The sequence below is a fragment of the Peromyscus leucopus genome, chromosome 8a (assembly GCF_004664715.2).
Source record: "Peromyscus leucopus breed LL Stock chromosome 8a, UCI_PerLeu_2.1, whole genome shotgun sequence".
Lineage (NCBI taxonomy): Eukaryota > Metazoa > Chordata > Mammalia > Rodentia > Cricetidae > Peromyscus > Peromyscus leucopus.
The window spans coordinates 40,881,568-40,895,195 of NC_051085.1; the positions used below are offsets into that span (position 1 = coordinate 40,881,568).

At 43.7% G+C, this 13,628-nt stretch overlaps 1 protein-coding gene across 3 annotated transcripts in view; it reads right to left on the reverse strand.

Moving 5' to 3' along the window:
* Window positions 1-544: 544 nt before the first annotated feature.
* Window positions 545-13,628, reverse strand: part of Il20ra (interleukin 20 receptor subunit alpha) — a 38,954-nt gene continuing 25,870 nt past the window's right edge. Inside the window, exons 4-8 of one of the 3 annotated variants that reach the window (XM_037200365.1) lie at window positions 10,730-10,911; window positions 9,301-9,476; window positions 8,507-8,651; window positions 3,944-4,083; window positions 545-1,754 (exon numbers count right to left, since the gene is read on the reverse strand). In XM_037200365.1, coding sequence (XP_037056260.1) covers window positions 990-1,754; window positions 3,944-4,083; window positions 8,507-8,651; window positions 9,301-9,476; window positions 10,730-10,911 — 1,408 coding nt within the window. In that variant the 3' untranslated portion in view covers window positions 545-989. The remainder of the gene's footprint in view (window positions 1,755-3,943; window positions 4,084-8,506; window positions 8,652-9,300; window positions 9,477-10,729; window positions 10,912-13,628) is intronic. The other 2 variants (XM_028861694.2, XM_028861702.2) reach the window with 2 other exon arrangements.

The window sequence follows — 13,628 nt, forward strand, 5'->3', positions numbered from 1 at the left end:
CATATTCATTTAACTTGCTTTTCTATGCCCCGTGTTTACTTACTACTGATTTTACTATTATGTGGTGAGGTCGTATTCATTCACACATTTTCCTAAGAGACTCTGCAGTATTGACTGCCCCTTCGTCAATTAATTAGTGATTCAGCATTTCAACCATGGAACATTGCTAGTTTACAGTTACGTAAGTATATTTTTTATCAATACATGTACCCAAATAAGTGTGGTATTCTATTATAAAATGTGGCAGGTCTTTCGGGCAACAATAGCTCTACTAAATTATTGAGCGGGCATTTTCCTGACTACAAAGGGATAGTCACTTAAGCTCACACTCCAGAACTGCTGCTCAAAAACTGATAAACACCGCCCCTTACAGAAGACAGACACACAAAGGCTGACCTGATTGGCTCATTTTGAACTTGGATTATCATGACTAAACAGTGAGTTGAGCTCTCTATATGTAAACCACTCTCCCTCCATTTAGTGGCACGGGTGTGTTTTGAAGTGTCCTAACATTCTCATAATCAACAAATTCTAGAAAAAAAGGTGTTTATAAAATAAATGACTTTTATGAAACATTTTACCGTGGTACATATGTATGATAAAAAAATCTAGAAAATAACTGTACTATAGGCATACTTGTTAGAAAATAATAAACCATGTCCACAGTGCAAGCTCCTGTAGAAAGTCTCCATCCAACTTGGAGATGCTTACTCTGTCTACAACAAAGCTCAGGGCCCTGTATTCCAGAAGTTCCTGTACTCCAGGATTTGCTATGGATTGGGACGATGGTCCTGTAGAAGTCAACCACCTGGAGGAGGCAGGGCCGACCAAGTGCATGAACAGAGACAGGAAAGTCATGTCTGACACTGGGAATCTGGACACAGGTTGACCTACTCGTCTCCATGGTTCACTCACTGGAATGGTTCATTCATTTGTTGACAGGCGCATGCCCTGTCACTGGAGACATCAAGTCAACAGGAAGTCCGGGTTTAGCTTTCCATGTGTACGTGTAACCCCCATTCCACCATAAATTGTACAAGATAGTTTTCATCTTCGTCCTCTGGCTTGTCAGGTGCCTGGTTCTCATAGAATCTGAACAAAAGACCATCCTCTGAAAGCCGGTCTCTCTCACAATGTCCGTAGTCCACAGGATCCTGGCCAAAGCTAGGTAAGGAAGGGATGCACAGCCTGCCAGTTTGAGGGTCCCAATCCACCAGTGTTGTGGATGACTCTTCCTCTGGCCCCTCTTCTGAGCCAGGATGCTCCTGTCCCGGGTGATGTAGGTCTTCAAGAGGTGGGCCCAAGTTTGCTAAAGCTGCCTGAGGCTCAGATAATTCTCCTGCTCTGGATGCCTCGTCCTGCCCACAGGACTGGTGGTCTTCGGCCTGCCTGTAGAAATCAGTTGGGATACCATACTCAGGTTCAGCGTCTGCCTCCCCTGTGGGCATGGTGCTGCTGAGCCATTCGTGATGGGCTAGGCGAGCATTTTTGTCTCTTTGCTCAGCACTACAGACAACATCCACCAAATGCGAAGAGTATCCTACATGCTGCCCCTCCATCTCCTCCAGATGGGGCTCCTGGCTCTCACTGAACTCAGGGTCGTTAAAGCTGGAACCATCACTGCTTTTTTCCAGGAAGCTCATATCCTTTTGAGAAATTTTAGAATCATCCAACACATTGAGGGTGATAAAATTAAGCGTAATTGTTTCAGCAGGCTCCAAGACTCTTTTAATTTCATTTCCATAAATCAAAATCTGCAGAGAGAAGAGAATGGACGTCACCTTCTCACTTTAGAGAGATGTTACAAATAGCGGCCAACTAGAACTTCCAGGGTCACCTGATGGTGTGAGACCTTCTCTGACCAACTCAGGAGAGGGCATTACGCCTGGCCTAGAGAGGACACTTCCCTCGACCCCCAAAACGCAGCCGGAAGTGAACTGTGTCACTAGTGAAGGTTCCTCTGGTGTGAGGCTCATGGGTGTCACTGAGAGAGGGGCTGCTGGTGAGTCAGTTAAGTTCTGGAATCTTCTCAATTCCTTGAGATTGGAAACTCTGCTAGATGAAGACTGGTGATGAGTAAGACAGGTGAAAGTGAATTCTGTTTGTAGTTAGTCAGCTGGGGCTGCCCAGACGACTAGCCCTTTCCCAGATAGACTGTGGATATGAGATGCACTCAGGCATCAAAGTAGGATATAGAAAGGGAGTATGATGTTTGGTTTCTATTGTCACCTGAGGAGAAACTCAATGAGGAAGTGTCTATGTCCGGATTAGGTTGGTCTGCGGGCAGGCACGCCTGTGAGAGATTTTCTTAATTAAGCTAAGGGAGGTGAGAGGGACACACCCTGAACATGGGTATCATCTTTTCCTAGGCTGTGCCATGGAGGCATTAAATCGTGCTTCTCTGTGGTACTCTGCTTCAAGCTCCTACCACCTACCACCCTTCCCCACCCCTGGCCCCAACTGATAGGCTGTAACCTGGAACTGTGAGCTGAAACAATCCCCTTCCCCTATAAATGGATTTAGTCAAAGTACTCAATTACAGTACCAGAAAAGGGAATGGATACAGGGATATAATGTTCAAATTGTGCTAGAAAAAGGCAAAAAGGAAAAAAGGGGCAGAAAAGGTTATTTCATCTGCTAGTATATGGGAAAATTTAAGAAGTCTAAACCATGTCAAGGACACACAAGAATAAAGAAAACCAATAAGGTTCCCATAACCCCAGCTACGCTGGAAGCTAAGAGAGGAAGGGCCAGCTGGAGCAATTCAGCCAGACCTTGTCTCAGAAGAAAAGACAAAGAATTGCTTGGAGATAGAGCTAAGGGGTGTAATACCGTCTGCATGAGGAAGGCCCTAGGCTCCATCCTGAGTACCACAGACATAATTTTTGTTCTGCTCTGGGGTCTGCAGAAGGTGGCTGTTATTGAGGGAAGCATCAGTGACAAGGTTCCATCTTCCTGTCACCCCAAGGCATGCTTTCATTTCACCATTGAGCATCCTCCCATCAGATGGTCCTGTAACATCTCATTTGTTTCTTCAAGTTGCTCCTCTTTCAGTGGATGCTCAAGCCCTGGCCTTGTGCCTCCTAAGCGTGTTTAGATTCCATGTTCCAAACCCCTACCCCCATGTCCCATTCTTCTCTTCTTTTCTCCCCCGGATGGCGTCTTAGCTGCATTTACTTTACTAGAACAAGCTGTCTTTATTTTCTAAAAGATCTAAGACATAATGGTGATCATAACATTGCAGCTCAGAACCTTACTGAAAATTCTCTGAAGACTAAATAAAGTTCAACCCCGAGAAGAGCACCACATACTCCCACTCTGCGGCCTGGTGCCTCCTCTCCAGCGTAGCTCCTCATGGAGGACATGATAGGTTGGTCATATGATAAGCTTTCCCATCATGGCATCCACCTCCCCTTTCCCTGCTACTTCTGCTTGTAATAAGTATCCTATCTCTTACCTCCACATTCTTGAACATGAGAACTGATCACCCCCCCATATTAAAGGTTTCAGGGCTTCATTGTACCCCATGAGTCCTCAAAAACTTGTTTTCTTTAGCCTTCACATGCTATCTCTAACGAGGCTTGAACTTTGAGAAAGACGGAGTGATCATGACCAGTTATTTGTTTAGCCCACAGCCTTATCTCAAGCACTCACTAATTATGAAAGTATTTCAAACCTGAGGAAGTTTTAGTGTTGGTATATTTGCGAGTGAATTCAGTACAAAGCTGTTTTTTGTTTGGTTTTGGGGTGCAGGTGGGGTCAAACCCAGCATGGCACACATGCTGTGTAAGGACTCTCTTACTCAGTTACTCCCGGCTCAGAATGTGTTTTAGAATTCATCAACGGCTTAAGGCCACTCCGCTGATGTGAGACTGTATCTGTTCTACCCCCTTCTCCTCTCTTCCTGTTGCCATAACAGTCTCCCACCATGCCAAGCACTCACCAAATTCGATGGGTGTTTTTCTTTGCCAACGTGGATGTAACGGTAAATTGAGTAGCCAATCACAGAAAAAAGAAAGACGATTACAGATGTGGGCAAGACATACCAGAAGATGACTTTAACCTTCAGTGCTGACATTTGATCTGTTAAAGAAAAATCATAGGTCAGGACTGGATAGTTGTGTTTCTCATCTATACACTGAGAAGTTTCAGCTAATATAGTAAAGGGTCTCAGAATTTGTCATCTCTCTGACAATGAAGTTCTCAAGGCACCGTCTATAAACTCACCCCCGTCTTTACAGTAAGGCTGCATTAATAATATTAGTTACTGGGTATTCTAAAATCTTACGTCAGGCTCTGACATCCATCCTGGCTCATGTATGAGAAAATCAATGGCTCTGTCAGCCCAGGAATTCATAGCTCTTCAAATTGAACAGCAGCACCCTCTTTAACGAAATCCCTAGTGCCAGACAAGGGAAACCTCCCTTTGAGTTAGTCAGAGGAGTCCAGGAAACTCCTCAAATGTTACAGACCACAGCCATTGCCCTTTGTGGCATCCTAGAACTCGAAGGTAAGACCCTATTACTGAAGATACCACACACTCTGGACACAAAAGTTGGAGAAGTCAAGCTGGTTTTGACCTAGAGGCCTTTTTTCTGAGAACCAGATCTCAGTATTTAAAGGTACAATGCAAGCTGCCGGGAGAGAAGCAATCAATAGTCCTACCCTACTATAAAGCCTGCAGACCTCAATAATGATCGGCATGACGTCATATACTCAAGGGTACAGCAGTGGCTCCTCCATTTTGGGGGTAACCAACAACCATCTAATTTGGCCTAGCGTTGGCCAACAGGAGGGAATTCATGGCTGATTCTATAAACCTCGCCAACTACCCATGGCTGGTGAGGTCATGGACCTCAGAGGAGACCCTACTACCTACTGCCACTTTCCTAAACCAATATCATTTCTAATTGCATTTTAAATACGTACCTGTATCCTTATACTCAAAGACAAGTGTAGCTCCTACCTCTCCCTCATCAAACAAGCTGGTTTTTTGCAGCAAAGACCATTACAGAAATCCACAACCGGACAAAATGCAGATAGCAACTGACTATGGAGTGCTCAGTCCCAACTGATCCATATACCTAACTGGTCGTTACATCGAAGGCCCAGGGAACATTCTGAAGTGTAGGCGGGACAATTGTAAGAGCCAGAGGACCAGGATGACTGCTGTGAGAGAGTGTCTTCTAAATGTGACAAGGAAACTACACCCAGGGAATCTAAACATCATGGCCACCTAAACAAGACCAGCTGACATGGCAATGTGGATGGGGAAATGTTTCAAGGCCCCAACCCATAGATAAAGAGCCATAGGCAATTAATGGCTGCTGAGAGAGCCATTTTTCTCCAGGGACAAGGACCCTGGTAGCTTAGCTATTTCCAAGTGGTCAGTCCTAAACATGTATACATAGAAACAACATTGAACTGACTGAGCAGGTTAGAGTGTGTGTGTGTGTGTGTGTGTGTGTGTGTGTGTGTGTGTGTGAGAGAGAGAGAGAGAGAGAGAGAGAGAGAGAGAGAGAGAGAGAGAGGGAGAGAGGGAGAGAGGGAGAGAGGGAGAGAGGATGAGGTCATGAATTTGAGAAGTAGTGGGTAATACACAGAGGGAGTGTTGGAGGGGAAGAAGGAGGGGCTAGATTATGTAAATTCAGTGCTTATATATGAAAGCCTCAAAAAAGCTTAAAAATTTTAAGTTAAAACAAAAGATCTCATACTCTGCCATGCTCCTGGTGGGTTTCATTGTCCTCTGTATATATTCAGTACGTGACATGAAGATATGGCACCCTCATACGGTGGCTAACAGATTCATTTTGTGCTGGTGGACCAGTCCTTCAGGGTAGAGCTAAAGCTAAGGGATAATTGTCGGAGGGTGATAACTCACTCTTGGTCCTGTTCAGCCGTAGGCCTATAATGACTGAAAGTCTGTCTAATAATGAAAAGGCTTAGTGAAGAGTTTGAAGAGGAATACCCTGGCTGGCTGCTGACCAGATCACAGAGCTGATGCCGGCTCCACTGTGCCTGACAAAGTGGTGGAGCTTGTGGGAACCACTGGAAGTTGGGCTGGTTAATTTTATATGCCAACTTGTATAGGCCATAGATATTTGCTAAACACCATTCTAGACATTCCTTTAGATGTATAATTTTTAGATGAGATTTAACATTTTAATGAGTAGATTGTGAGCAAGGAAAATTGCTCTCTATAATGTAGCTGATCCTCGTCTACTCAACTGATGCTCTTAAATAAAAGGGACTGATGGAGTTGAGTTAGAGGGAATTCTACTACCACATGGCCTTTGGGGATGAACTACAATGCCGGTTGTCCCTAGAGTCCCCAGCTTGATGCCTACCCTAAAGATTTTGTGCTTTCCAGCTACACAATGACAAGAGTTGACTCCTTAAAACCTGTGTTGTAGCTATCTATCTTGTTGTAAATGTTGCAAATGTTGGGCACTTGTCCTACTTTAGACGGGACCTGTTCTGGTTTAGATGGTAGCTCAGCCCTCAGCATAGCCCCTGATGTCACCATTAGACCAGGCTTATCCTGCCAAAGAAGATCATGACAAATGTAGCACATTTGCTACATTTTCATCTGGGAGGATTTAGTTGAGAAACTTCAGGGAACAGAGATATCTTTCAAGGCAAAGTCCCTAAAGAGACTATATATATATATATGGCAGTGTCTTAGAAGGTGTCATTGACTGAGTGAGATAGTACGGGAAACTTCAGTACTAGAAATGGTGTGCCTGTATCTGTTCCTTTTACTGCACCGGTGAGGAAATGGGCTCCATGTTCTTACAGGGAAGAAGCTGGTTGAGGTTGAGCTGTTCTTAGTTGCATTAGCTCTGCCGGTTGAGTAGACGAGCTCCTTCGGACAGTAGGTAAACGACCTGCCATTCGGCACTGATCAAACTGTTAGGGAACACAGCACTTATTCCAGACATAAAATGGATTCCTCCAGCCTGCTTTGTGTCCCGTTCCTGCTTGCTTGGCATTTGAGTTTTTTTTTTTTTTTTTTTTTTTTTTTTTTGGTTTTTCGAGACAGGGTTTCTCTGTGTAGCTTTGCGCCTTTCCTGGAACTCACTTGGTAGCCCAGGCTGGCCTCGAACTCACAGAGATCCGGCTGGCTCTGCCTCCCGAGTGCTGGGATTAAAGGCGTGCGCCACCACCGCCTGGCGAGAATCCTTTCTTGTCAAAGAGATAACATGAAAGAGTGAGACTCAAAAGTAAAGCTGTTCATATGTGCTTCCAACACTTTTCCTTTTCCTGGGGACTGTTTCACCTTGAAAGGGAAGAGGAACACAACAGGAGTGGGGTGGGGAAGGGGGAAGGGGGAAGGGTGGGACTGGGGCTGGAGATTCTTTTATTTTTTTTCTTTTCATTTTTCGAGACAGGGTTTCTCTATGTAGCCCTGGTTGTCCTGGAACTCACTCTGTAGACCAGGCTAGCCTCAAACTCAGAGATTCATTGCCTCTGTCTCCTAAGTGCTGGGATTAAAGGTGTGCGTTCTCAGTCAAGGATGGGGAAAGAACCAGAACCTGCAAGAGATTGAGAGCATGTTAGAGGGAGGACCAGAATGATAATGGATGAAGACCATCCTGATGAGGGAGGACCAGAATGATAATGGTTGAAGACCTCCCAATGAAGGAGGACCAGAATGATAATGGATGAAGACCATCCTGATGAGGGAGGACCAGAATGATAATGGTTGAAGACCTCCCAATGAAGGAGGACCAGAATGATAATGGATGAAGACCTCCCTGATGAAGGAGGATCAGAATGATCATGGATGAAGACCATCTGATGATGCAGCAGAACTTGAAGGTCTATCTGTCTTCCATTTCCAGGGTTTGAGCTGAAGTTCTCACTCTAGGGCAGACTTATTAAACAAACACAAGGCTCAGAACTCCAGGTCTCTTAAAAGAAGCACCCCAAACTACAGTTCCCTGGGAGCCTTGCTCAGAAAACACAGGAAGGAGGCAGAGAGAAGCAGCGGTAAGAGACTGATTCTGGTGATCCCACATCCGCCCGCAGCTGACAAGTGACAGGTGATGTCTGAAGGCAACTTAAGGGGCCTGTAATTTGTATCCCAAGGGAGATCAGGGCAGTGGCATTTGAAAGTGTTCCCAGGGCAATGCTTTGCTTCCTGCCGTATAGTTCTTGGGTGTTCTCCAAGGCTTGGCTAGAGGGACTATGGCTGGATAGATGAAAAATGATTCCTATGAAAGTTCTTATTCCCAAGGTAGGAAACTATGTTAACTGGGGAGGATTGTTGCCAGTGGACTCCTGCTGACGGTTTCCAGGTGTTGTGACAACCCTCCTTAATACTGACCAAGTTCAACGGCAAAACCTCAGACAGTTCAATGTATTTAGAGAAGTAGTTGTTTTACCAGGTTTTAGCCTGATTTTCATAGACATGGCTTTGTTAAGACTCTATCTAAACTGTTATATTTTTTTCTGTTTTATCAGCTTTCTTTCCTAAGGCTAGCTAAAGTCTCTTGCAGCTTACCTTCCAGAGTACTAATGCATTGCTTCTGAGAAGGCAGAGTGAGGCGAGGAGGCCCTGGGACAAAGGACTCCACATGGACACAGTACAGAGTGCTCGGTTCCAGCCAGCTGAGTACCAGTGTGCTGTTGGTGATACACTGTGACCACTGGGGTAGGAAATTGCAGAGATTAGAACCAAAGATGCCAGGACCTTCCCAGGAACAGCTCTAGATAGAAGTGAAAGGCCAAGTGCCACCAGATCCTTCCTGTCACTATAAGCTTTTATTTTTTTCCAACGTAGGTTTAAAAATATATTTTCATTTAGCTGAGCAGAACATTGTTAGAAATGGACCAATTCAAGGAGCACCACTAAGTAATAACTCAAGATAGAGTTCTTGTTTAACTTTGTCCTGTGTTCTTGCTCATATGTATATATATAAAAAATATTCTATATTATATATTCTAATATACAACTATAACTATAACTATATATATACATAAATATATATATATATAATATATATATATATATATATGCCTGGAAAATGATTGATAGATGCTGTGTAAGTAAAGACGCTTCATCAGGTAAAATGCCTAATTTCTCTATACTCCAGTTGTGACTTCATGCACTGTTAACAATGCACTTCTGCAGGGAAAGGCCTGAAGTCTCCTCAGCTCTCAACTGATCTTGTACAATATCTCTTTTGAATAGTGTCAGCTGCCACATTCTCAAAAGAGAACGGGAGCACCAGGACTGCCTGCGGCGGCCCAGAAAGTGACACCCAGAGGCTAGACCCCATCCCAGGCAGGGCTCACCCTTCTTCTGGATTTAGTGTCGTACAGAGACACGTTGTATCTCAGATTGGAGTATATTTGTTGCATAGAAACAGTGTCATCTGTGGGATTTCTTTTCCATTTCTCTGGTGCTGTCAGGGCAATAGAGATGGACTTCTCGCCACTTGTCAGGGCAACCTCTGGTGGGCCAACTTGTGCTTAGAGGAGAAGAGGGTATTAGCATTTTCAGGTGAGAAAAAACCCTGAGGTAAAGCTTCAGTACAATCTTACTTGGATCAAAGACCTAAAACCACCCTCTTATGGGAGATCCTGCCACCATAAAAGCCCAGAGGCTCTTTGCTGGCCACAGGATCTCTGTTGCAAGGACTCCACTCAGGTTGTGGTTCAAAAGCAGTCATTGGCAGCAGTATAAACACGTGAACAAGGTTGCTGTTCTGGAGAATTTTAGACACAGACACTGAAATTTACAAAATATTTTCTAGATAATTTATTTTTAAAATTTATTTATTTTTATTTTATGTGTATTGGGTGCTTTGCCTGCATGTGTGTCTGTGGACCACATTGCATGCATTGCCAGTGGAGGCCAGAAGAGGGCATCGGATCCTGTGGAACTGGAGCTAGATGTGGCTGTGAGCCATGTGGGTGCTGGGAACTAAACCTGAGTCCTCTGCCAAGAGCAACATGTGTTCTTTACTGCTGAGCCATCGCTCCAGCCCCTGACATTGAAATTTAAATTTCGTATCATTTTCACACGTCAAAAATACTATTTTACTTAAAAAGCTATTTTTAAAAATATAAATACTATTCTTAGCTCATGACCTCATTACCTGTTGAAAAACAGAGGTGCTAGATCTGACCTGAGGGCATGGGTTACCAGTCTCCCACTGGGCAGACTCCTAGAAAAGGCACCACCTTTTGGGGCCTCTGCAGCCCTTGGCTATTTCATTATGGTGGCTCTATCTGCATTCTTCATGGTTGGGTCAGTCACATATCAGGGGAAGGAAAATTATAAAAGCAAATGGCAGGAGTATTCTTGCCTTAATTTGAGTTACACCTAGAAACCACAGTACAATGCCAAGTTTAATGAAAAAGAGATTTTGTTGTGCGTTCAGGGTACATGTCAATAATTGACTAACCTACAATGTATTTTCTAATGTATAGCCTCTGCTATGATAAAACAATGGCAAGACAAAATCAAAGTTTGCTATTATTGACACCTGTCTTTAACTCTGAATCTGAGAGAGACCTTAAAGAAGCCTTGGCCAAATCTATCGATCTACAGATTTGACTTTGGAGTTCACCCACATGAAACACCAGGGCAGGTTATTCAACCGGTTCTACAGACCAGGGTCAAGCGGACCCTTTCTTCTGGGCAAAGTTGCCTATGAGGCCAGCGTATCACAGCAGGAATCCATATTAGTTATGCTTAGTGGACAGCGGCATTACTCACTTTCTAAGAAAGGATAGAACCGTCCCGTTTCAACCCATTCGGAGCACTTGGTTTCCTGAATGGCCTTCACCTTGGCATAGTACTGATGCTCATAGTCTGAGGTCTCTGCAGAGAGATCGCAGTAGGTCCTGCTGATGTTGGTGCATTCAGATGCACTCAGCCATTTCTTCTGCCCATATCTGCTAAGAAAGAAACTGTGAATTAATAATGAGCCCCCTTACATGCTTTACGATTTAAAAAAAAAAAGTCATTATATAAAAGTGAATGGAGGACCTTCTCTTAAGTAAAACACAGATGCTTGTCATTCTGATAAAATTGAATCCCCTTTTGTGGTTGTCGATATTTTTATTGGCTGTCAGGAGCCTGAGTCAGAGTTTCTATAAACACTATGCTTTTCTGTGAATTACAATGTGCATAGTGCATTCTGGAAGCATGTTACAGTTTCATACTTCAATGACAGTAAAATTTTTATATACTGTGTGATCAATCTCTAGTAATTAAGTTTTTAGTCTATATGAGGTTAGTTTGATGGATGCATTAATGGAAAGTTAACCTTTTTTTTTATTGAAAAAGACATTACTTTGACATTCTCATAAAATTTGAAACTTTGCTAAGTATTAGGAGTCTGGGGAAATTTTACTAAGATACAGCGTGTCTGAGTGTACCATAACTGTATTGCTATTAAATTGAGGACATTGTCCATATTGTTTGGTTGTTGTTGTTGTTAAAATACAACATCCAAAGAAAATGGGGAGGGAGAAATATTTTCAGCACTTCTCAGGTAAGAGAGACTGTGGCATACAAAGCTCAGTGAAGTGGTTAAGTCAGCTGGGGAGACAGGGTTGTCCTGAAGGCTACTGAAGACACTAAAGCAGGACTTTGGGGACAAAGATGACAGGCGTGGTTTAGAAGGCTGGCCAGTCATCTCCAGAGAGTGCAGTGTGTTGGTGGTAGTAATGCACAGAGCAGTTTGGAGGACAGTGCTGTGGTCCAGGAGGAAGGTGTGAGCAGTATGAATAAGGATGGTAGTGAAATGAATAAGGACACAATAAAAACAAGAACTGATAGGGGCCAGGACCAGGCGACTGAGTGCGTGCCAGGGACCACACAGTAAAGATGATGGAATGTCTCTTTCTGCTTAGGGCAAGAGCATGGACTATGGCAATATTTACAAGATAGAGATCACCAAAGAAGAGTGGGTTTGGTAAATTGGGGAGGGGAGGGATAGGAGGAGGGGAAACTAATGAATTCAGCAGTGCCAGGCTGCATTTGAGCTGTGTGGAGAGTTCTCCAAATGCAGGAGCTCGGGGTTCAAGAGAGAGGTATGAGGGGGCGGTAGTGATTTTGGAGTCAATAGACGGAGTGCGCATGGATGGCTTAGGCAGGAATCCCCAGAGCGAAGTCTGGATTAAAACCTCAGAAGCATTAAGGTGGGTGCAAAATAGACTTGGGAATAGCAGCAAAAGCGGGGAGTGGAGAAACATTCGTCACAAAAGTCATGGCAGAGTATGTCTTGATAAGGAGGATTTGGCAACATTACTGAGTATTGCTAAATTTGTCAAAAGATGTGGCAACAGAGTCCCGAGGCAAATCTCTTCCAGGTCATAAATGCCACATCTGCCAAAAGGTGTTAGACATACAGTCATATCTCAATCACCTTCTCCTTGTAGATTATCAACAGTGCCTGGGGGCTTTCTGATCAATGATGAAAGGAAAAAATGGGTCTGCATTTACATATATAGTTACATTTTGGTTCAGTTTGTAAAACAGATTATCTAACACTGAGAAACAGGTTTTACCAGATTGTACCCAAACTTCTCTTCTTGCTGTGCATTTGGTTGTCCATACCATTCCATTTCTTTCCTTAAAAGATACTATTCATGTTACTCAAAACTGATTTACTTTTCAATTCCATTTTACTGTTTTGTTTTTGGTCTTTCAAGATAGGAGTCTTGTATGATCTAGGCTAGTCTCGAACTCTCTGTGTAGCTGACAATGACCTTGAACTCCTGATCCCCCTGCTTCTACCTTCCAGGTGTTAGGATTAGGAATGTGGCTTCCTGCTGATTTCTTGACCTGTCAGCAGGTCTTGACTTGAAGTCAGAAAAATACTGTCACTGCATCCTTTGTATTCCCTTTTGTAAACTGCCTCACCCTGCCAAGGGCAGGGCACCTTCTTATCATGCAGATGCTGACCGAGAAGAAAATGCCTGTCGCAGATATCTGAATGGGAGATCTGACAAATATTCCAGTGGCAATAACCTCCCACAGGATGAATCTTGTGGGGACCTCACTGGTCTCCATCTATTTCTAGTAAGCACAGCAAACACCTGTGAGTGCCCATAATGAGACGAGGGTGGTACTCCAGGCTTACATATATCACCTCACTGGACTGTGTGGCAAGCCCGGTAAGTGGCCTTCACTGTTTTTGTCCCATTTCTACAGAGCTGGAAATTGAAACTCAGGAAGATTAAGGGATCCAGTCAAGTTTGCAGAAGTGGCAAGAGTTTTTCTGAAGTTGGAATCACTTTTCCCAGTGTCAAAGCTGGTGTTTTGGGTGCCATGCCATTTTCTACACCAAATTATTTTGTGGGTATAATATAAACTTTAAACATTTTGCTCTGGAAACAAACCTCACTAAACTGTATAAAAGCATGTAACCTGCTCAAGGTTCCTCAGCTAGGTTCACAACCTGGCCATGAATCCAGGACTGTCCGACTCCAGCATTGCACTCTGTGTCCCTGTCCACTTGGTTCATACCCAGGGATGTCAGAACTCCTATGGGACAAGTGTCTTTTTTAAGGACTCATTTTAGAAAGTTGCACAGTATAACTTATTTGTTCTCATACAGCAATGATGATCCTGGTTATTATTATTTTTTTTAAGTTCTTTCTGAAGC